At 42.0% G+C, this 22,140-nt stretch overlaps 1 protein-coding gene across 4 annotated transcripts in view; it reads right to left on the bottom strand.

Annotated features, from left to right (window-relative positions):
- The window catches only part of tfcp2l1 (transcription factor CP2-like 1), a 51,995-nt gene that overhangs the window by 19,227 nt on the left and 10,628 nt on the right, over positions 1-22,140 (bottom strand). For all 4 annotated transcript variants that reach the window (XM_043694202.1, XM_043694205.1, XM_043694201.1 and 1 more), the window contains exons 3-12: positions 20,607-20,683; positions 19,171-19,276; positions 18,633-18,739; positions 17,184-17,336; positions 15,613-15,723; positions 9,644-9,732; positions 8,152-8,200; positions 7,365-7,458; positions 5,154-5,244; positions 3,912-4,018 (exon numbers count right to left, since the gene is read on the bottom strand). In XM_043694202.1, the coding sequence (XP_043550137.1) occupies positions 3,912-4,018; positions 5,154-5,244; positions 7,365-7,458; positions 8,152-8,200; positions 9,644-9,732; positions 15,613-15,723; positions 17,184-17,336; positions 18,633-18,739; positions 19,171-19,276; positions 20,607-20,683 (984 nt within the window). The remainder of the gene's footprint in view (positions 1-3,911; positions 4,019-5,153; positions 5,245-7,364; positions 7,459-8,151; positions 8,201-9,643; positions 9,733-15,612; positions 15,724-17,183; positions 17,337-18,632; positions 18,740-19,170; positions 19,277-20,606; positions 20,684-22,140) is intronic.

Raw genomic sequence — 22,140 nt, 5'->3', positions numbered from 1 at the left:
AAGACTGACCTTACTTTTTAATTCTCTGACACCACTGATAAAACCCAGCATAGCAGATTTCTTTTTAAAGTATCATCCTCTTAAATTGATCTCGCTGTTCCTTAGAACTGTACTCCCTGTAAAACTATAACATTCAGATTATAATTTCTCATTGCCCTTTCAAAATGCATCATTAGAATTGTAGAATCCCTACAGTACGCAAGCAGGCCATTTGGCCTGTCATGTTCACACCAACCCTCTGAGTTCATACCCAGACCCATTCCATCCCTGTAACCCTGTATTTCCCATGGCTAATTCACCTAGCCTGCACACCCCTGTACGCTATGGGTAATTTAGTATGGCCAATTAACCTAACCTGCACATCTTTGGACTGTGGGAAGAAACCAGAACACTTGGAGGAAAACCACACTGACACAGGGACAATGTGCAAAATTCACACAGACAGACAATCAAAAGTCCCAAGGATGGAATCGAATATGGGACTGTGGTGCTGTGGGGTAGCAGTGCTAACCACTGAGCCACCATTGGCACTTTATGAAATTTCACCAGCATGTGGCTGTTCATTTCACCAGTCTATACATTCCTGAAATCTGGTATGATCCTCTTCACTCTTTCCCATATTCATGAGCTATGTATCATTTGCAAATTTTACACCCTTGTCCATAACCCTTTCCAACTTACTAAATGTGGAGGAGCCGATGGTGGACTGGGGTGGACAAAGTTAAAAATCAAACAACACCAGGTTATAATCCAACAGGTTTATTTCGAAGCACTAGCTTTCGGAACGTTGCTCTTTCAGGTAGTTGTGAAGGAGCAGCACTCCGAAAGCTAGTGCTTCCAAATAAACCTGTTGGACCATAACCTGGTATTGTGTGATTTTCAGCTTACTGAAAGTAGCTCTCTTCCACTTTAGTATTTCCACATTCATTGCTTCTTGCTCCATTCCTTACTCCAAACTTATAGACATTATGACCACTGCTTCTCAAATGCTTTCCCCACAATGAGATCCCACACAGCTGCCTTCCTCATTGGCCTGGAAACATACTGATCAGAAAGGTTTGTCTAGACACATTTCAGGAGTTCTGCCCCCTTTAGCCCTCTACTCTGATATTTAACCCCTGTCTGTACTAAAATACTGAAGTCTTTTAGTATTATCATCATAGATCATCGTAGAATCCCTGTGTGGAAACAGGTCATATGGCCCAACAAGTCCAACCAATCCTCAGAAGAGCAACCCACCCAAAACCATTCCCCTCCTCTATTATTCTACATTTCTCCTGACTAATACACCTAACCTACACATCCCTGAGTACTATGGGTAATTTAGCATGGCTAATTCACCTAACCTCAGTTATATTATTTTTAATTCTTTCCTTAACATGCTGTTAAATACTTACTGCTCCATGCCAGGATCATTTCTCCTCTGCTCCCAAATGCTAAACAAGTGTACCTTGTCTTTGGAACTGTCAAGCAGATCACCCAATCTCCAGAATGTAATACTATACGTGATTCATATTCTCAGCCTCACCTCCTTTCTTTCACTATTCCTCCTGAATGTAGATTAGATTAGATTACTTACAGTGTGGAAACAGGCCCTTCGGCCCAACAAGTCCACACCGCCCCGCCGAAGCGCAACCCACCCATACCCCTACATGTACCCCTTACCTAACACTACGGGCAATTTAGCATGGCCAATTCACCTGACCTGCACATCTTTGGACTGTGGGAGGAAACCGGAGCACCCGGAGGAAACCCACGCAGACACGGGGAGAACGTGCAAACTCCACACAGTCGGTCGCCTGAGGCGGGAATTGAACCCGGGTCTCTGGCGCTGTGAGGCAGCAGTGCTAACCACTGTGCCACCGTGCCGCCCACCGTGTTGCAATTCCAGTAAGTTTCCATGCCAGCTCAAATCTCCTTCCCAACCCACGCCTGCAATGTCCCCACCTTTCTGTCACATTGCACACATTAACGCACATACTCTCCAGCCCTGCTGGAATCTGTGTTTTATTTGACCACTGACTGGTCCCTCTCCTCTGGTTTACCTAAATTGCAGTTGGTCAACTTCCATTTTTGATGCTTCCCTTGTCATACATCCTACAGTGCAGAAAGAGGCTATTGGGCCCATCAAGTCTGCACTGATTCTCTGAAGTCATCTGACCCACAACCCACCCCATCTCTGTAACCCTGCATATAACCTGCATATCTTTGGACTTTGTGAGGAAACCAAAGCACATGGAGGAAACCCACTCTGACACAGGGAGAAGGTGCAAACTCCACACAGACAGGCACCTGAAGACAGAATTGAACCGGGGTCCCTGGTACTGTGAGGCGGCAATGCTAACCACCATGCTGCCCCTTATGTTTATGTTTCACACCGATAGCCTCTCACTGTCAAATGATGACCCACCCTGCCAAATTAGTTTGCACCTTCCCCCATGGCAGTACATAGCTTCTCACAAGGACATTGGTCCCAGCTCTCCTCAGGGCCACCCTTTTACACATCACCTGGCAGAGCTCTCCCAGTGTCACAGGAAAATGAAGGCCTCACTTCTGCATCTTTTCATAAGTCATGCACACTAACCTGCTTTATCTTGTTGTCCCCAGACTCACCAGCACATATACTATGGAATCAGAATTACCGCCTTGGAGGTCCAGTTTCTCAACTCGTGAAACTCTATAAGGGTCTCAAACCTTCTGATATTATCAGGTTTAATGTGGACCATAACCTAACACTACTCCTTGCTTTCAGGTCCATAGTAAATTCAGCATCCATTCAGATCATCCTTTTCCTATCTACATAACTCTTGATCCTTTTATTAAAACTGATAATTAATCAGCTCTAATTAAAAGTGCTGCATTGATTACTGTGCTAACTACTTCTGATAGAAATATATGCTGGGATGTAAAGTGAACATAAAAATTCTTCCTAAAATCCAGCATTGTCTAAGGATTATTAATCTAGTTATTATCGTCAAACTGCAATAAAGTTCGAGTATATCCAGGTTGCGCTCGCATTTTTCATCTTCAAAACTTTCATCATGCTCTTCCTAAATGTTTTCACTTTACAAATTAAGAGCTGCCCTTTAAACGTCTCTCCACATCGGAAAGGGGCTAAGCCCCAGTGTAATCCAACTCTGTTCTGAACTTGCCGAACCAATTTTTTTGTTAGGACATTGCTACCCAAAACAAAGCCTCGAGAAAACATTAAATGACCTTACTAAGGTGTTGTACAATGTTAATAATTCATTTCAAACTTACAACCGAATGTCCTTGACACACATTCTACATTAACCATATCAATGGATACATGGATTTAATTATGATCAAAAACGCATCCAAATCTTTTGTGTGAATTGGATAGATTCTGCACAATAATTACAAGCATTTAACTTTCTTAAGTAGTCCCTATTCTTTTTGCAAATGCTTTCCTGCTGTAATGCAATGTGGTCATTTCACCTATCTACACTGAGGTCCTTTGTGTCGCTCCTTAACCCTTTCACTTAATTTGTGACAATTGCTGGTGAGCCTAGCATGCAGTCAGTGCCCTATCTAGCACTTACATATGGTCCAGGTTCATTAATTTCCCAATCTTAGTGAAAATGTTTGCTGGAGCTGAAATGTGTCTTGCCATATCCTACCACATTCCTGAGACCGAAATACGCAAAAATAAGAACATTCTCTTTGTTCGTGCACTTTGGAATAGTTTGGAAACTAGAACAAATCCCCAAATCTGAAAGCAAGCCCATTAGGCTTTGCCATGTTGCTAAGTGACGGGCAAGGGGTGTTGGCATTAATACGGTTGAGGGCAGTAAAAACGATTTTTCTGTGAAATTTCTAACCTTCTTCTTGGTCTGATAGACCCTCACAAAGGCTCACTCCTGCGAAAATGTACTAGGAACAGAACTCACCGCTTGAAGGGCTAACTCTTGAAATGATATCTTGTTTCTGTTGATGATCATCCCGATTATTTTCAGGCTCCTGACACATATAGATTGTCAGTTTTGGATACACATTTCTGTGAATATGAGTATCAGAAGGATGATTATTAATGCCGTATTTGAGAGCCAATGTTAACTTCAGCACTGCAATATTAGGGATGAATAGCAATAATAGAACCAAGTTTAAAATGTACTTAATCATTTCACATTTGAATGATCCACAAAGGCTAGCATTTATTGTTAATGTAGCACTGCACAAAGTTTAATGAGTATTTTCTCAATCGCAGCCATGCTCAAACTACAAGTGACCAAAACAAACACATTGCAGAGCCTGGGAGGCACCTCAACTAGATAACGTCCATTTCCCCAAACCCGTCCATCTACTGAAGTAAAACTGCCTTTCATTTGACATTAAACTAAAGCACACACACACACCATAATACAGCAATATTTGTGAATTTGTTCAAATTGGCAAATGGATTGCATTGATGGGCTTCATTAGATCTCATGGATTGATGACATTTTGGTACAGTGCAGATGCCCACTGGCATTCAGCAGCAGTGTACGGAGAAGGAGGGAATGAAGAAAATAGTCAACAGAATGGATACTGCTGAACATTTGTCAAACAGTGGAATGTGAGTCATACAATAGGCAAGAGAAAAATATCTAGATGTTTGAAGATGCACAGCCTCAACAGGCTTTATAATGTCTTCTGCAGTTTGGGACCTTGTTTTGTTAATTCCACATGGGATCACCGACGTCTCTCTCTGTTCACAAAAGACAACTGGTTATAATTTGAGCAAGCATGGCTAACCAGGAACCGATCGGTTTCCCCATGGCATGCTGGGAGAATTAACAGATGGAGATTAATAACACGTTTGACTATGTCAAAAGGATCCTTGCATGGCCATCAAGTCCTGGGCTAGGTTATGAACCCGGGCTTTCTGGCCCAGGCGGAAAAAGGTACTACCTACTGAGCCCCAAGTACTCTCTAAAGAACAAAGGTCTCTAATGTGAGGCAAATGCAAAAGTAGCCATTCAAGAAACTTTACACACAAATTGGGACAAAAAAAGATAGTAAATTTTGTCAGCTCAATTGGAAGCGAATGATCTACAATAAAGGATTCAAATTCTCGGATTCATTATGGCTTGTTTAAAGAATATTCATTACTATAGCAAGAAAGTTGTGGTGCAATGTTTTGTATGACTCACCTTCCTTTAATTGCATTAAAAAGTCTGATTCCATCTGCAGGACCACAAATCTGGATCAAATCTTCTTTAGACATTTTCAACAAGTCTGCACCTGAGGAATTCATTAGAACATGCATGTAAGCATGCAAACTGCGAAGAAGTTAAAGGCATGCTATGTATGGTGGAAGTCTGACCCTGGAAGTAAATGCAAGTTCATGTAAGTGTAATTGAATGGATCAGACAAAAAAACTGGATTAATTAGGATCTTGTATAACTGTTTAAATCTTAGTAAGGTCGACAATAACTTCATGAAGCCCAGGTATATTTTATGCATCATGACATCCAGTCCTTACTGCTTTATTTCTACACACCTTCCATTATCTTTCATAAAAAAAATCACATAAGAGTTACAGTTTAGAGCACAGAACATACAACACAATGTATGTCATTGGAAAATACATTGACGGACTCAATATCATAGCAATAACTGTGAAAAAAACCAAAACACTTCTTTCGAATGAAAAAAAGAATTCACAAATTACAGAAGATAGTCTAGTGTCTGATCAAGCTGTGTAGCATCTTCAATCTTAGTGTTTAGAAAACACAGCCCAAGCATTTCCCTTTCACCCATCAAAACTAACTGCAGAATTAAACTGTGGCATTATGTGAGAAGCAATGAGATAGTGGATGTTAAATTGCACATGAATTGAGGGTAATCATGTTCATTGGTTGGGATTAATTAGGTCTTGTTATGATGAAGTGATAGTATCCCTGAACCAAGAGACTTGGTTCAAGTCCCACCTCCTCCAGAGATGTATCATAACAGCTCTGAATATGTTGGTTAGGAAAATAGATTAAATAAGAACATATATACACAGAAACAAAAGACAAAAGCAGAAACATTAGGGTTCTAGGACGGAGCTGTTGCGCCACAAAGGTAGTGTTATTACCTCTGAGTCAGGAGGCCTGGGTTCAAGTTCCACTGGCTCCAGAGGTATGTCATAATATCCCTGAACAGGCTGATTAGAAAAACAGCCATAAATAGAAGTGCTCCACAGCCAAAGTTTAACTTTAAATTTTGTAAATTATTTTGAGGATCTAAATATTATTATGGTGCTCATTTGATCAATTAATTAATTTAGTTAATATGATTTAAATATTATTCTAAAAAGTATAACTAGTAGCAAAGTGACTCATATGGCACAGTGGTAGTGTCCCTACCATTGGGCCAGAAGGTCTGGACCCTGGAGGTGTGCATGTCATTACCTGACTGCACCAGATTAATGAACTCAATGGGAGCAAAACAACAGAAGTCACTTGTGGTTCAGTGGAAGTATTTGATTCAAATCCCATCTGTCATAACTTGTCAATTCAGAATATTTAAAGAGAAGCATATCAACAGGGGCAGGTATGGGTTTTTGGGGGTGGCTCCCATTGAACATACCCATTCTCCTTGTTTGTGTGTGGGTTTCCTCTGCATGCTCCACTTTCCGCACACAGACTAGGTGAATTAGTCATTCGATAAACAGGGTTATAAGGATGGGGTGGGTCTCTGTGAGATGCTCTCTGTCAGGTGAGTATGGACTCAATGGGCTGAATGGCCTGTTCCTACACTATAGAGATTCTACGTTACTGTTGATTGAAGGTGTGTGATGTGCAGTATTTTTTTTAAATAAAAAAAACATTACCTCCCACAGTCCAAAAATGTGCAGGTTAGGTGAATTGACTGCTAAATTGCCTGTAGTGTTAGGTGAAGGGGTAAATGTAAGGGAATGGGTCTGGGTGGGTTGTGCTTCGGTGGGTCGGTGTGGACTTGTTGGGCTGAAGGGCCTGTTTCCACACTGTAAGTAAGTTAAGTGTTAGGATCCAGCTTTGGAGGCTGTGAGGAAGCCAAAGTATCTATGCAGCAGACTTAAAGAAACTAATCAGCAGTGATCCAGAAATCCATCCTTCACCATATAGCTTCTTGAATGCTAACAATACAGTGATTATCTGAACAGATGTGCTCACTTTATGGAGGAGGAGGAGGATAGCTAACAAAGACGACTCGCTCACCTCCAACAATAAAGAGGAGGGACAAGAGTATTTAGTGACTCCAACCAGTTAGAATTCTGTTGATGATTAAGTAAACTTTTTGTTTCTGTCATCCAAAGTTATATCTTTGGGGATACCAGGGATCGGCCATTACTGACAGCCTCGAGGGGTTCTTTGGTAAAAAATAACATGGCTCACCTGAAAAACTGAAAAACAGTTGGCAGAATGCTGAGAAGCGATTTCTGTGCAGCCACTGCTGTGCCTCCTGGTTCGTGGCTGTGGGCAACAGGTGCTATATTGTCGAAAAAAAAAGGACACCTTCAATTGAAACCTATAACAATGGACATTTATATAATTTAACATAATGAATATCCAAAGGCGCTTCACAAGAATATTACAAAGCAAAATACGACACAAGCCCCATAAGAGGTAATGGATTAGAATACAACAGCATGGATAAAGAGATGGGTTTTAAAGACAGTCTTAAAAGGAGGAAAGTGAAGCAGTGAAAGGGAGTGTTGTACAGAGGGAATTCTACAGCTTAGTGAGAAAGTGAGGACTGCAGATCAGAGCTGGAAAAGCATAGCCGGTCAGGCAGCACACTCCAGAGGCTGGGCCCAGGCAACTGAAGGTTGGGTAATTAAAATCTGAGACACTCAAAATGCCAGAAGCAGAGGAGTGCAGATATCTCGGTGTATTGTGGGACTGGAGATGGTTACAAAGGTAAGAAGTAACAAGGTCACTGAGGGATCTGAAAATGAGGATGAGAATATTAAAATCAAGGCATTGCTAGACTGGGATTGAGCATGGGTTCAGCAAGGACAGGTCAGATAAGCAAAAGGGACTTGGTGCTGGCCAGAACACAGGTAGCATTGACTTGAATATCCTCACATTTATAGAAGGTAGGAAAAGGTAAACGAGCAGCACACCAGAGTGCCCTTAAAAAAGTAAAGGAACACAGTTACATGATCCCATAAATACTTACATCAATGCTCAGAGACAGTGGCTCCTCTGGGCTTGTTGTTGTCCAATTTCTGAAGTTACATAACCATAAAAATTAGTTTAAGACTGATGCAGCTACAGCCACACATAGCTATCAAAACAAATAATGCAGAATTCAAGTGCCCCAAAATTACAACTCAAGACCTCAAAAACAACTCAAAGATAAGCATTCTATAGACATTTACTACATTATTGATTTAATCATTTCCCCATCATTGTTTCATTAGAACACTAACATTCAGTGATAGACAAATCAATATCAAAGCAGAACTGCTCCCTCAATGATTTGTTGTAGTACTCAAATATGGTCCCCTCAACCAGGTTAATCCTCAGTATTTTCTAAAATAGCAACTGGACACAACATAAATGGATGTTTCTTTGGGGTGGGGTGCGAGGAGATCAGCCTGTGATTCTGATCCTCATCTACTGTCCCTGCTGTGAAGTAACATAGTGCAGATACAGGGTAATCTGATACAGGGTGGTGCCCTTGAATAAATTAGCAAGACTCACTTTGGATGTGCATGTTCAATGCAGTAATTGTCAGGGAAGTGGATGACGCTTCTGAAGAAAACCACCTTCAGGTTGGGTGGGGATGGAGCAGGGGAGAGAATTCACAACAAAAAAGGAATTACTGTTGTTGTGAAGATCCAGCTTTGGAGGCTGTAAGGAATCCAAACTATCCATGCAGCAGACTTAAAGAAAATAATTATTAATGATCTGAAACGACCAGTTTGGCTGACGGCAAGGGTTATAATTAGATCTTCGTATTTAAATCTGTCTAGTAAATTGCAGCTACATTTAGTCCAAGTGATATCTTTGGGCTGATCTGACACCGAGGAGACTCCCTAGCAGTGTTGTTTGCAAAGGCAGGAGGAGGAGGAAGAGTTTACACAACCTGACATTATCATACTATGAGAAAGTAGTATGGTGGTTTAGTGGTTAGCGCTGCTGCCTCATAGCTCCAGAATCTGGGGTTCGATTCCAGCATTGGGTGACTGTCTGTGTGGAGTTTGCACATTCTCCTTGTGTCTGTGTCGGTTTTCCCTGGGTGCTCTGGTTTCCTCCCACAGTCCAAAGATTTGCAGGATAGGTGGATTAGCCATGGGAAATGTAGGGTTACAGGGTTGGGTTGGGATGCTTTATGGAGGATTGGTGTGGACTTGACCTGCTTCCACACTGTAGGGATTCTATGATTCCAGATAGGGCAGATGGAAATGCAAAATAGGACCTCAATTCAGGTTACAGTTGCAAAGGCAAAGATTAAACCAATCTTGAGGATCTCAGACTTGTATAATGATTTGCCTGAACCTTTATCCCTGTAGCTGTACACAGCAACTCATTCACTGGAGCCAGATTATTGGAATAATTGATTGCTTAAACAAACAAAGACTGATTTTCAATTATGGCACTCCAAAACTATAATTGCTCAATGACCAAGTGACAAAGGGGATTGTGGTAGAGAATGTGGTACATACCCTTCACTGACACTAAAGCTGACAGGCAAGCTGTGGTAACCTATGGAGGGAGTGCTACTAACGTATGAGGCATCAGGCCATGGAGAGCACTGCAAAGAAGAATGATGAGCATAGTTCAGTTGGCATCTCTTAAAATCCAGTAATGCATGAATAAGCTCTCATCACATAAAAGACAACAGCTTTTCCTCTGATGGGTCATGCGTAGAAACTGATCGTTGAACCTGCAACAGCTCTAGTATTTTTGTGTACTAAACAAAGCCAGAAGATTTAGAACTGTAGAGAAGCTAAGAAATACAAGATGCTTCAACACACAAAGTAGGAGGACAACTTGACAAAGATATAAAACAAACATGTATCGTAAGGAATCCCAGGCTTTATATTGAGAGTCAGAATACAAAACTAAAGAAAGCACACGGAGTGTGAAAAATTATTGCTTCAGCTAAAGTTAAGGATATCATATTGTTTTAGATGCTGTATCTCAGAAAAGATATTAAGGCTTTGATTGATAAGTAGCAAGCCATATTCACATTACCCAAGTGCCAAGCAAATACCAGCTCCAAGTAGATGGAATGGAATTACTCCCCCCACCCATTAGTGAGATGACAATTGCTTACTGTCTCACCATCAATAGCTTGGAGGTTCCATTGACCAGAAATGTAACCAGATCAAGATTGAAAGCTGTCCAGATATTGCTAACATCAGACACTGGAACCTTCACCAACTGAGATGATTGTAAACCATGCAATCATCAGCAAATCGTGACCACTTGTGACTTTTTGTTGGACAAAAGGTCATGGAAGATGGTCGAGTCCAGGACACTACCCTGAGGAACTCCTGCAGAAATGTTCTGAGGCCGAGATGATCAGCCTCCATCATACACTGGAGTCATACTAACACGAAGGAAGATGACAATCAGTGGAAAGTTTCCTTCTGACTGACTTGAATTTTGCCAGGGCCACTTGATATCACACTAACTGTCAGCAGCAGTCAATCTGATTTCATTTTGACATGGTTAATAAAGAGCAGATTATTTATAAGGTCAGTAATGTAAAATCTAGCGGGCTTAAATTTAATGTAACAAGATCATAAGAAACAGCAAGATTAGAACACTGAGGTGTCCATTCTACTTGATAAGGTCATGACTGGTCTGACTGCAGCCTTAACTCCACTTTGTCACCAAAATCCTTCAACTTCCTTGTTGATCAAACATCCGTCTAGCTCAGCCATGAATATACTCAATGATCCAGAGCTCCCCTGCTTTCTGTGGAAAAAATTTCACAGACAGACAATCCTCTGAGAAAAATGTCCTCTTTAATCCACTGGGAGTTCCTCTACCTTTAAAACATGCCCCTGGATTTCCCTTCCTTTCTACATCCAACTCTGCCAAGCCTCATCAGAATCTTATCTGTTGCAATAGAGCGCCTTTTGCTCTTCTGGCATTGTGGCTGGCACTGCTGCCTCACAGCACCAGGGACCTGGGTTCGATTCCAGCCTCACGCGACTGTCTGTGTGGAATATGCACATTCTCCCAGTGTCTGCCTGGGTTTCCTCTGGGTGCTCCAGTTTCCTCCCACAGTCCCACAGGTGAATTAGCCATGCTAAATTGCCCATAGTGTTAGATGCATTAGTAAGAGGGAAATGGGTCTAGGTGGGTTACTCTTCAGAGGGTCGGTGTGGACTTGTTGGGCCAAATGGCCTGTTTCCACACTAGGGATTCTAATATAAACTCCATAACTATAGGCTCAACCTGATCAAGCTTTCCTCCCATGACAACTCCTGATGTCTGGAATCAGCTAGTGAAACTTCTGTGAATTACCTCCAAAATAAGTACATCCCTCTTTAAGTAAGAAGTCTGAAATGGTACATTGTATTCTAGCTGTGGGCTCGCCGGCACCCTGTACTGTTGAAACTAGATTTCTCTACTTTTACACTCCATTCCTCATTCCAATAAAAGGTAACAATCCAATTGCCTTCCTATCTACTTGTTTTGTCTGCAAGCTAATTCATATACAATGACACTCAAATCCCACTGCACTAGAGCAGTCTGCAATCTCATTTCATTTAATTAATATTTCTTTCTCCTCTTCCTGCCAAAGCAGACACATCCAGAGCCACCCACATTATTCTCCATCTGCAAAATGTTTACCTAATCACTTACCATACTCTTTTGCACACTCCTTGCATCCCCTTTGCAACTTTCTGTCTTACCCAGTGTTGTATCTTCAGCAAGTTTTGCTTCAATGCAGTCAATTCCTTTATCCAACTGTAAGTTGTCGAGGCCCAAAGTTATTGATCCCTGTGACACTACTAATTTTAAGACCAAATTTTCCCATTTTTTTTGAGGTAAGCTTTTAAACAGGCTCTCCCTCATGGCCCACATCAACCAGTTCACTAATTATGCAACTGGCCACAGGACTAGCAGTAGTCTCTTAGATAAACACAAAGTGAGTGAGCACTTAGATTGCAAATGCATGAAATGCGTCCATCTCCCTGCACGCAAAGTGATCTGACAAGTCATGCATCTCTGAACTCCCAAGGGCTGAAGTGGTATGAGAGTTGATCTGACAGGAAGCACAATCTGTGAGGCTGGTGCAAAAACAGAAATTGCTGGAGAAACTCAGCAGGTCTGTCAGCATCTGTGGAAAGAGACAAGCCAATAGTTTGGGTTCCAATGACATTTATTCTGAACTGAACTGGACCCAAAACGTGGACTCTGCCTTCTCTCCCGAGATGCTGCCAGACCTCCTGAGGTTTTCCAGCAATTTTTGCTTTTGTCTCAGATTTTCAACATCCGCCATTCTATGTGTTTTGTTCTATGAGGCAGGTGGTTTGGCGATGTCCAATCACATGGATGGAAGCTTGAAGAGGACCATGGAGCATGCAGAGACATTGTGATGCACTTTCAGAGGGTTGCCTGAAGACAACAGTCAGAGTGTGGTGCTGGAAAAGCACAGCAGGTCAGGCAGCATCCAGGAGCAGGAGATTCAACGTTTCGGGCATAAGCCTTTCATCAGGAATGAAGCTTGTGGGCCAAGGGGGCTGAGAGATAAGGAGATGTAGATGCTTCCTGAGCGGCTGCGCTTTCCCAGCACCACACTCTTCAACTCTAATCTCCAGCATCTGCAGTCTTTACTTTCTCCCAGTTGATTATAACCTGACTGTGAAGCCTCTTCTAAGGATGCCTATCTTGAAGCTCTCCTCCTCTCTCTACAAGGAATCTCAGTGAGTCTCTCTCTCTCTCACTGCACCCCCCAGGTCATCTCCTCTTCCCTGAAGCTCTTCAAACACGTCCTGAAGCAGACTCACAACCACATCTCATCTCATCTTTTACGAAATTAATAGGAATTAAATTAATGAAATGCGAAACAGAAGTAGAAGCAGTAATTTTAAGAGAAATCAGAAAAGTGTAATAAAATTTCAAAGAGTATGGAATTAAGTGAATTGATCTTTCAAATGTTAAATATAATAAGTTAGATATAATAAGTATCTTTTGAATGGCAAATGTGATTCGAAGCATAGTCAAGTTTTCAACTTTTTTTCAGCTCATCACAGATAAAGGAAGACTCAGTATTGAGATATCAGTATCGAGATACAGGATACTTTGTAGTGTTTGTAACAAGATCTGTCAGGTGGACCTCGTAGAAAATGATTGGGGCTGTTAATCTGGTCCAATCAGGGAGCCCTGGTGACAGATATAAGCTGGAGTGTCACACGTATACACACAGACCATGGGTGCTGGGGAAAAAAATAAGCACTACTGCACTTAGGTGGTAGTGTGGGGGTTAAATTTAAAAAAAAATAAAAAAAAATAAACAGGGAATTATAAAAAAAGCAAAAAAAAGCAGGAGTGTCAGAGGTTCTGCTCACTCTGAGAGCTGGATCAGTGTCACAGACTTCCCACGTGGAAATAACGGGTGACTTAGTGACAAGATACCAGCCTCTGTGGAGTTATTTCATACATCACCTGAAGTTTAGAACATCTTTCTTGGAATGTGGGGATCTGTTTTCAACAACTGCCTAACAAATGCACATCAGGGATAAAGGGAAGCTTCCAGAAGCATTTCAGTGTAATCATTTTTTCCTCCCTCAGTTCAGAGAAAAAAAATACTTCACATAGAAACAAAATGATATCATTGATTTGTGAGATAGTAACACAGAGGAACAGGTTCAGGAAAAGATCAGATATATTCATGGAGAGAAATGAATCAGAGGATGGAAGAAGCAACTTTGTAGTGAAACGGACACCAAAAGCTCAACAGAATGCATTCCTATATCATTGCAATGCAAACTCCAACCTCAAGTGCAGCATCTCTCCTGATGACAGCACAGGACCCCTCATAATGCAATGTCGTTGTAAGTGGACTTAACATTGGTCCAAAACAAGCTAGATTCCCATTTACATAACTGCTTTATCCTGTCTTTGAAACAAGCCACGGCATTTTACACAAATTATCTTCAAGAAACTTGGGGGTAAATTGTGCAAGTTAATATCCAACAAAACAGCAGTGAAGTGAATAATTAGTTAATTTGATTTTGATGGTGACAAGTTGTGGACTAGGTCATTGTGTGTCTTTCTTCAAATAGTAACAGAGGAGCTTCCAACCATTCATCTGAAGAGGCAGACTCAGTTTAACATTTTGCCTGGAGACTCACTCAGCACTGCACTGCATGAGAGCACAAGTAGGGTTCACTTGCTCATTTTCATGCTAGCCCTGATTCTTCACCCACTCAACCATCATGAAGGAAAGACTGAGAGCTGCCCAGTGCCTGAAGCCCAAAACCTCTGGTTTGGAGTTCGAAGAGACAACAACTGAGCCAAGCTGATACTCAAATCAGTTCATTCGATTCTTTTGTTGCACCAGAAAGCACCTCCAAGTAATGACACGATTTTGAATAAATTTCACTTCTACGTGTAAAAATACGTGAAACAAGTAAAAATAAATTGCCTGAATCCAAAAGCAAATTTTGATCTTGAATATATTAGGGAGGTGAAGCATTAAAATGAAATATTTCAAATGAAAACATTTTATTCACTTGATTAAAGCATTTCAATAAACAAGTGTAAATCCGGCCTCTGCTGGTAGGATCTGTCAAAACCAAATGCCGTGGATGCTGGAAATGAAAGTAAAATGTTAGACGCACTCAGCACATTGGCAAGTATCTGTGGAGAGAAAATATTAAGAATTAATATTTCAGATCAATTCTTTTAAATTAGAGCAAAAGGTCATCAACCTGAAAAATAAGCTCATTTTCTCTCTCCACAGATCCTTCCTGTGCCACTGAATAAAATTCACTTTCTTCCTGAAGAAAAGTATTACAAACCAAAATTTAGAACTTCAAGCTACCAGTGTTTGCTGTGGTGTCTACAGCATTAAGTATTTCTGCTTAAAGACCATGAACATAATATGTATGTTCCACTTCCAGTTTGGCAAAAATACGTTTCAAGAGACAGGAACCAACATCAAATTATCAATAGATTATATCCTACAGATCCAGAGTAGTTCTATCAAGTTAATCGGATAACCCGGTTGAGCATGGGTTGGAAGATAAAGAAAGAACCAGCCTTAGTATTGATTAGCAACGTATAAAGTAGCACTATGCCTTCAAGAAATGAAGGTGTTGCAGTTCAGCTCTGCAAGTCTTAACAGTGCTATTAATCTGATTTTTAAAACATAATGTTTCAGCTGATCATTTGATGTTGATGGAATGGTTTTTCACACAGCAGTGCTCTTGCTCATAGAAATCTGTGTCAGGAAAACTTTCTACACTGAAAACCAGTGCACAAATTCTAGAAAAATATCATTTTTTATCAGTACTAAAAACAGATAAAACAAAGGATATCAATAATCATCGTATTGTGTCAACAGTGGCTTACAGAAGGCTAGATGATGGGGTTGGCACATTTGGTGGAATCTTAATTTACATTTGTTCTTGTCTCAGTGTAAGAACTTGCGGAATTTAACTCCTACCTCAGTGAGAATTGTTGTGTCGTATGAATGTTGGTATTTTTCTCTTTCTTTCGGTGTTCGTTTTTCTATCTTTTCCCGGTCGGTTTTCTGTTTTCGATCTGCTCCCTTTGGCTTAAAGACACGCACCATTATAAACGCATTCGAGAGTTATAGGAATCCAGGAGAGAGTCAACACACCTACAATACTGTGAATAGTTTTACACTCTTTACCTAAGAAAAGGTATACAGGCATTGGAGGCAGTCAGAGAAGGTTTACAATACTGATACCAGGTATGGAGAGACTGTCTCACAAGGAGAGGTTGGGTAAATTGGCCTGTACTTATTGGCAAATGGAAGAACTAGAGACAGCCTTAATGAAAGTCACAAGATTCTTATAGGGCTTGACAGGGTGGATGTGGAACGGTTGTTTCCCCTTTTGGGAGAGACTAGGGCCATAGGGCATAATCTCAAGTAAGGGCTGGTCGATTTAAGGCAAAAGGAGAAATTTCTGAGTGAATTGTTGGAATTCTTCAACACTAGATGCTGGGTCATAAGCAGTAAACCCTCTGATTTTATTCAGGCCTGTGCATGGCAATGGCTTCCAGGAGCACAAACCAAGTATTGGCACATCAATCAGTGTGCGCAGATCTTCAGTTTAAAGGGAACATTGATCATTAAGTATGTTCAAGGCTGAGATTGGCAGATTTTTAATCTGTAACAGAATCGCGGATTTTAGGGAAAAGGCAGGGAAGTTGAGTTGAGGATTATCAGATCAGCCATGATCTCATTGAACGGCACAGCAGATCTGATGGGCCAAGTAGCCTGCTTCTACTCACATCTTCTTTAGCCTTATACCAAGCAAAGGTGAAAACAAACATAAGCTCCATTCAGCTGAATAGTGAGTAAAAGAAAAACTGCACAACCATTTCAGTAATATTCCAAAAATAATGTTTTGGAAAATGCATTCAAGGTTCAATTAATACAGCTCCTGTACAAATGGGGGAAGAAGCGAATACGGTGAGGTTCGGAGGACCTAAGAAGATGCAACAGATTGACTGAATGACCAAGATCTCCTGATCTTTAAAAAAAAAAACGCCATGTATAGGGCACGTTCAAGATTTGGAAGCAATTATTTCCAACAGATCTTATTGGACTGATAGCTCTTGCTCTGAAATTCCTGGCATAATTCACCAGCAATATTGCCCTGGTGAGGAACCACCCACAGAGGGCCAAAAGACAACTAAAGCCTGGGTGCAGTTCATGTTCCAGCAGAAACAGAGCTGGGACCTCACTGCTCGTTCTGGCCCTGAGAGGGGAAGCAGGGGGCAAGCAGCCACTATAATAGAAAGTCTACCAGGAAATGGGCTCAGGATGGGCAATGATGTGAGGACATGCCTTAGGCGGGGCACATCTACCATGCTGTACTAAGGCAGACCAGCATTGACACGATTTCCGACAGCATGCAAAACAAAAGGAGCAAGATGGACATGAAGAGTTGCTTCAAAATGGAGTCTGCTTTCAGCTGATCATCAAACAGTTCTGACAATCACCTTCAATTTACCTTGACACACAGTAAGCAATCTAACCCATACCTTGAACACTTTGACCTGGCAACTTGCGGAATGCAAGTGTTCTGTATAGTCCCCATTCGCGTTTTGTTTAAACGTGTCAATCTGGATGCGGAATGGAACTCCTTTCTCTCCACCATGCTTCCTGGGAGTGAACTCTGTACTGATACAGTGGACCTGAAATAAATGTTTGTCACATTTTACAAATGTTGCCAATGACTAATGCAAAACCAGAAACATGACACGCTGGATGCCCTATTCAGATTTGGGGCCCTAATTTAAGCCTCTGATACACTGGCTGGACTCAGAGACAAGTGATGGACAATGAACTGAAATTTGTGGCCAACGCTCAGTGTTGACTACTTCAAAGAGGACATGCCAATGGACTGAAATTTGTTTGAATTTCATCAAGTGTTGTGGTTGGTACCAGGTCAGCCAGCTTTTAATGCCCACCACTCATAGGCCTTGAGATGGCTTGAGTGAGGTCCCTTCTTGAACCTCAGCAGTTCACCTGGGGTCAATATATCCATAGTGTTGTTAGTTAAGGAAATCCAGATTTTTGAGTGGCAGTGAAGGAATAGCAACATATTTCCTAATCAAGATAGTGGCTAGTTTGCACGGGATTTTGAAGGTGGGCAGCATCCTATCTACCTCTTGCTCTTTACCCTCTAAAGGTTGTGGAGTTGGAAAATGCTGCTGTCGAAGCATTGAGCTATGCAGTGCATCTCTTAAATGGCAAACACTGCTACCACAATGTGACAGTGATGGAGGAAGCGAACATTTGTGGATGTGGTGTCGCTTTGCCCTGAATGGTGCTTTGCTCCTTGAGTATTGTTAGAGCTGCACCCATCCAGACAAGCAAAGAATACTCCATCACACTCCTGACTTCGGCTTTGTCGACAGTGGACAGGTTTTGGAGAGTCAGGTGGTGTGTTACTCACTGCAGGATTCCTCGTTTCTGACCAGTTCTTGTAGCCACAGTATTTGGTTTCTGGTATAAGTTTCTGGTCAATGGTAATCCCCAGAATAACAATGGTGGAGGATTCAGCAATGATAGTGCTATTGAATGTCAAAGGGAGATGGATATACCATGTTTGCTGGAGATAGTTACCAGGGCGCTTGTGTTTGAGTTTGGGCTGCATTTATTGTTGTCATATGTACTGAGATATAGTGAAAAATGTTGTTTTGCATGCTTTATATGCAGATTGCCAATTATTTACAAATACCCTACAGTCTCCCAGGTCTTGCAGCATGAGGAGCTGTGAATGAAAGTATTGGTTTTAAACAGTGAAAGTGTCAGTTGTGTTCACAGCCTAACTGAATGGGTCTCTGAATTCAGAACTGCATCAAAGACTCAGGTATTGAATTAATAAACCCAAAGCTAGACGAAAGGTTACAGCACCTCCTGTTACTCTATTCTACATTTGTGTTAAAAATTGCAGCATGCTATTGTAGTAGAGGTGGTCATTTTACCTGAACAAATACAGAAGTCCTTTTGGCAGGATGCCAAAGAAATTCAATGGAGTTTAGTTGTGTCGGATTTGCTCGAGGATCCGCAATACCGACTGACAGAGGTATGTCTGTGAAAAGTTACATTATATTTGGAGGTTACTTTCACAACAGGAGCACACAGCACTGTCACCTTTACCAAAGTAGGCATTGCTTGCACAATGAGTGTTCCTGCAGGGACACACCGTGTCAAGACCTCAATCTCAAGTCAACGATTAAAGATTCCGAGCAAACTGTAACTGTTAATTAGCATGCTGTTAAACAGCTGTCTTTTACATATAAATATTCAAAACCATGTCTGCATAGGCCCAGTAATAACTAAATCCTAGTGTTTTGTTATCTTGGTGTTCTTGGTAATTTATTCAACTCAATATAGGTTGAGTTCAGTAAACTAGCAGTAACAACTACCCTACACACTTCCCTCCCTGCAGCATTGTGCTGGTTTCCCCAGGTTTAGTCAGCTATTTAGTTTTCAGCCAAAGGAACACAAAGATTTGCTGACCCATGTCTAGAATTCGGTCTCCTGGGCGACTCCATTTCCAGCCCTCCAGCTGCTGGTGCTCCATGTACTGCAAGCGACGATCATGGAAAACCACACGGATAATGCTCTGCAAAACAATAGGCAATTCACTGATTGTTAACGCAACGGGAATTCTGCAACAGCGCTCCATACTGAGGCAGCAAAATGGGGAACATGGATTATCATCCAGTTATATGGAAGTAACAGTGTCCAGTTTGTTACCACTGATCCACACGGTAAACCAAACCAGACATAGAAAGACTGTTTCTACAAGAGTAGGTCAGAGGCTAAGTAAGTAACTCCCCTCCCATCTTCCCAAAGCCTGGGGGCGGCACGGTGGCTCAGTGGTTAGCACTGCTGCCTCACAGCACCAGAGACCCAGGTTTGATTCCCACCTCAAACAACTGCCTGTGTAGAGTTTGCACGTTCTCCCGGTGTCTGCGCAGGTTTCCTCCGGGTGCTCTGGTTTCCTCCCACAGTCCAAAGATGTGCAATTCAGGTGAGTTGGCGATGCTAAATTGCCTATTGTGTTAGGTTCATTAGTCAGGGGTAAATGCAGGGGAATGTGTCTGGTTGAATTATTTTTTCGGAGGGTTGGTGTGAACTTGTTGGGCTGAAGGGCCTGTTTCCATACTGTAGGGAATCTAGTCTAAATCGAAGTCTGCCCTCCATCTACAAGCTCAACTGGGGAGTATTCAAATGTGATGGAATACTCCCCAGTTCCTTGGGTGGGTGCAGTCCCAACCTGACAACATTCAAGAAGGTTAACACTGTGCCGGGGAACAAGGGGTGGAAAGGGGGACAGGTGGTCTTGAGGATGAAGAGACCATGGAGGTGAGGGAGCACTCAGCTGAAGGCACCTGCTCTAAAACAGGTGACCTCAAGGGCTTCAAGGTCCAAGGGAGAATGGGTTGCATACTCCACTTCAATGGGTTGTGGGCAGGTGTAAGGACAGTAGAAATGGTGCAGCTCCCCTGAGGGGTGGGAGTCTAGAATGTTGTGTCCTATATTCACTGTCATCATTGTACATCCTCTACAATGATGAAGGGCTTTTGCCCGAATCGCCGATTTCCCTCTCTTCAGACGCTGCCTGACCGGCTGTGCTTTTCCAGCACCACACTCTTGGCTCATCCTCTACAATAGCCTATATTTCTCAATCCCCTCACCCCTTTTACTAGATCTCTCAATTTGTGGAAAGCATACTGTTTATTAAGTTGTGGATAAAGACACAGTGATGTTCTCTGTACATTTCCTATCCCTTGGACAATGCTGTATCTCTACCAGGGACAGGAGGAGCCAATTTGCTTTCAGATCTCAATTAAGGAGGGCATACTTTCACTTTCTCTTGTCAAAACAACAACAGAATCTGCCTTTTCCAGACAAGGAATGTTTTTTTTTAAAATCTTCCAAACACTTACCTTTATATACTTGTCAACTACTTCCTGGCAATCTCCAGGTTTTCTGTTGTCAAACATACGAATTTCGTAAGATTGACCTATTTAAAAGAAACTAAATGTTGGTACATTCTACACCAAAATTGGAAACGACTTAATTCAAATGACACAATAATTCAATTTTTTTTTTAAGCAGTACATTTCCCACCTTCCTGCGTTACTCAGTATTAAATGCCAGCTAATTCAATTTTATTGAGCTCAAATAAAGAGTTATCTATTTTACTCATTTGCAACCAGAACTTTAACAAATAAAGCACCATCCAGATCATTCCAGAACGAATGTGGGTTAGATGTGACTGTGTCAGAATAGATTCTACACTCCAACAATGCTGTCATTTCAGAAGTGGACAAGTATTTTTAATCACTGGACTATTACTCCAGAGAGAAATAAAAACGAAGAACCATGAACAATGTTTCTTTTAACTCCTCACACTTTCTTCCGGTCAGAGGGGTGGCTGTGAGTACCTGCAAGGGCCTCAGTTATGCCTGTCTCTTTGTTCCAGTCCTATTCCAGCCCCCAGCCACAACTCCCTCTCCAGTATCTTGATAACATCATCTGTGCTGCTGCCTTCTCTTGTCCAGAATTGGAAAAGCTTATCTATTTAGCTTCCAATTTCTACTCCGCTCTCAGCTTCCGCTGGTCCAACTGACGCCTCCTTTGCCTTCCTTGATATCTCTATTTCCAAGGATAGGCTGGCCACTGCACTCCCCTCAGACCATCTAACTTCCATAGTTACCTCAACTATACATCCTCACTCCCGGCTTGTTGTAAAAGCTCCATTCCATTCTCCCAGGTCCTCCATCTCATCTGTTATGATAATACCAACTTCGACAAGGGAGCCTCAAAAATATCCACCTTCTTCCTCAACCGAGAATTCCCAAGCACTGTAGTTGACAAGATCCTCAGCCATGTTCAACCCATCTCCTGCACTCTGGCCCTCAGCCCCTCTCTTCCCTCCCACACCAATGACAGGGTCCTCACCACCATCCACATCCAAAGGATCATTAGCTGCCAGTTCCGCCAGCTCTGGTGGGATACCACAACCGGATACATTTTCCTCCTCCCCTCCTGTGTCAGTGTTCCGCAAGGACTGTTCCCTCCAGGATGTCCCACACCCAACAAAACCCCCACTCCTCCCTCAGCACTTTCCCCTACAATTGTAGAAGGCATGCAGTTACTTCTTCCGTCCTCACTAAACAAGGGCCCAAACACACCATCCAGATGAAGTAACACATTTCACTCAATCTAATAGGAAAAAGTGAGGACTGCAGATGCTGGAGATCAGAGCTTAAGAATGTGTTGCTGGAAAAGTGCAGCAGGTCAGGCAGCATCAAAGGAGCAGGAGAATCAACGTTTCGGGCATAAGCTCTTCTTCAGGAATAAGGAAGGTGTGCCAAGCAGGCTAAGATAAAAGGTAGGAAGGAGGGACTTGGGGAAGGGGCGTTGGGAATACGATAGGTGGAAGGAGGTTAAGGTGAGGGTGATAGGCCGGAGAGG

The sequence above is a fragment of the Chiloscyllium plagiosum genome, chromosome 7 (assembly GCF_004010195.1).
Source record: "Chiloscyllium plagiosum isolate BGI_BamShark_2017 chromosome 7, ASM401019v2, whole genome shotgun sequence".
In the NCBI taxonomy this organism is placed as follows: domain Eukaryota; kingdom Metazoa; phylum Chordata; class Chondrichthyes; order Orectolobiformes; family Hemiscylliidae; genus Chiloscyllium; species Chiloscyllium plagiosum.
The sequence above is the reverse complement of the archived record's forward strand: the minus strand, read 5'-3'. Positions and strand labels throughout refer to the sequence as shown.